This window comes from Frankliniella occidentalis, unplaced genomic scaffold (genome assembly GCF_000697945.3).
Source record: "Frankliniella occidentalis isolate FOCC.00 unplaced genomic scaffold, Focc_3.1 Scaffold461, whole genome shotgun sequence".
In the NCBI taxonomy this organism is placed as follows: Eukaryota; Metazoa; Arthropoda; class Insecta; order Thysanoptera; family Thripidae; genus Frankliniella; species Frankliniella occidentalis.
The window spans coordinates 22,659-24,737 of record NW_026267579.1 but is presented as its reverse complement, the minus strand read 5'-3'; the positions used below and the strand labels follow the sequence as shown (position 1 = coordinate 24,737).

General features: G+C 33.9%; 1 protein-coding gene across 1 annotated transcript in view; it reads right to left on the bottom strand.

The window, feature by feature from the left end:
• Nucleotides 1-1,493: 1,493 nt before the first annotated feature.
• Nucleotides 1,494-2,079, bottom strand: part of LOC113206400 (glycoprotein-N-acetylgalactosamine 3-beta-galactosyltransferase 1) — a 3,145-nt gene continuing 2,559 nt past the window's right edge. The window contains exons 6-7 of the mRNA XM_052274896.1: nt 1,713-1,726; nt 1,494-1,611 (exon numbers count right to left, since the gene is read on the bottom strand). Of these exons, the coding sequence (XP_052130856.1) occupies nt 1,494-1,611; nt 1,713-1,726 (132 nt within the window). The remainder of the gene's footprint in view (nt 1,612-1,712; nt 1,727-2,079) is intronic.

The window sequence follows — 2,079 nt, the reverse complement described above, 5'->3', positions numbered from 1 at the left end:
AGCTGAAAGAAGGAAGACGGATGCAGCCAGCTGTTTTGACTTCAATGATTCCCCCCCCCCCCCGCGTACCCGCTTGATTAATATCAACTCTCTTGAATTGTGGCTCTTATTTCATCTATGGGAAGTGGGAAGGGGAAGTGGGAGGGAAAATACATATACATGATGTATGTCATTTATTAAAAGTGACTGATAAAAACAAATAAAACCTACTTTTGGTTTTAAGTTTATCTCTTTACATCGAATGAGAAATGGCACAAATGGACACAAATCTTTACATTCAAGTTTCTCAGTCGCGACAGACATTGGACTGATGTGAAATTCATATTTTTATGAAGAAAGCACAACGCGGTCTGTGTCTGATAGTTGAATTATTTAACAACTTATTACTGATAATAATTCTGATTTTATGGCACATACATTATTATGACAAATACTGTAAGTGACATTCAACATAAGTTCTTCAGTCAAATAAACAGACAACATAAATATCACTTGAGTTCGAGCCTTTTTCAGAGACTAGAGCAATACTAACTACAGCTTGTTTTTTTTAGTAACATACATCTAAAAGAACACACAGATCACATTCTGGAAAAGATTTTAAGTCATAAACCCAACCAGTTTCTCACAAATGTGCTGAGGCTAGACTCCTTAATAAGGTAGATAGTTTCTATAATCAGAAAATAGAGTTTTTTTTTTGTGTCCTTTTTTTTCAATAGGAAAGAAGGAATACAGAAGGGTTAGACCCATTCAAATTTTAAATACAGATAAAGTATATTAAAAAAATCCACTTTGGTCCAAAGTCTTTGGGTAAAATGCATGAGGCTGGTCTCTAGAGACAAACAAACAAAATGCAAAATTTTATGGAACTATAAAGTTAAGTATGAAGTTCAATGCATCTGCAGATATAAAAATGTTGACTAATCACTGGTTAACTTATTTTCTCAAAATGCACAAATTAAACATTTGAGTTGCATGCAAACTTAGAGGAAATGTGCAAGTCGGTTTCACATTGGAACAATTTTTTAACAGTTACAGTAGTGTTTCAGTATTCAGTGAAAAATTCAAAGTTGAGGGTTTTGCCTTTCAGACTAGAAGATAGTCATGAATTTCAAAATTGAATTTGGAAAGAAAATTTTAAACCTACGCAGGAACTCACTTGCTATTATAACCACAGCCAGTTATCCTGTAAAGTATCAAATTTGAGTAAGTTTTTTTTTGTTTTTTTTTGAAAAATAAATGTACACTACCTATTAAAATTCGAAGCAAGTTGTCTTCAACCCATTAAACAACATATGTCATATCAAGATAAGCCAAGCCGAACGCGCAAGCACAAGCACAAGCCGAAACTCAAGCCCGAGGCAACAATTTTTTCGGGCTATGGGAGGATTAGAAGGAGAAGGGGTTACAGATAGCCTGAGTAGCTTGACGTTCGGCTTGGCATAACTTGATACGGTAATAGGTATTTAGCAACAAGTAAAGTAACAGCAAATTTCTCACAAAGTATCAGTGAGATCAAAATAATAAATGTCAATGATGACCCTTGCCCCCAATCCCCTTCGTTTCCAAGAAGCAACGAACAAGACAAATTCAAATTCACAATTAATAAGAAGGCTACAGAAGATATAGATGAAAAATCTACAAAACCTTGATCAAAACTCATAAGATAAACTCATAATGACTAGTAAGAAAACCGTAATATAAATACATATTACCTTAAAATAGATTGCTAGAAAAAGGGAGAAAAGCTCAGAGTGATAATAAATTTACAATGCATTAAGGCATTGAGTATTACAAAATTTGACTTTTTGAGGTAAATCTTTGTTACAAAAGGAATGACCACAAGGAATGGCTTTGATCATATACAAGCAATAAATAACATTACTTGATGGAGAAAAACAACAGCACCCCATTTTTCCACATTTTATCAAACCATAATGGCAATGAAAGATAATCCAAGAAAAATGCTATTCCTTAAAATATAGAGCACTGTTGATACATAATTCAATGAAGGTCTGACAAAGCTACTCTAGTGTCATTGAAAAAAAAGGCTAGATAACATTCGGCAACAGGACCCCCCCC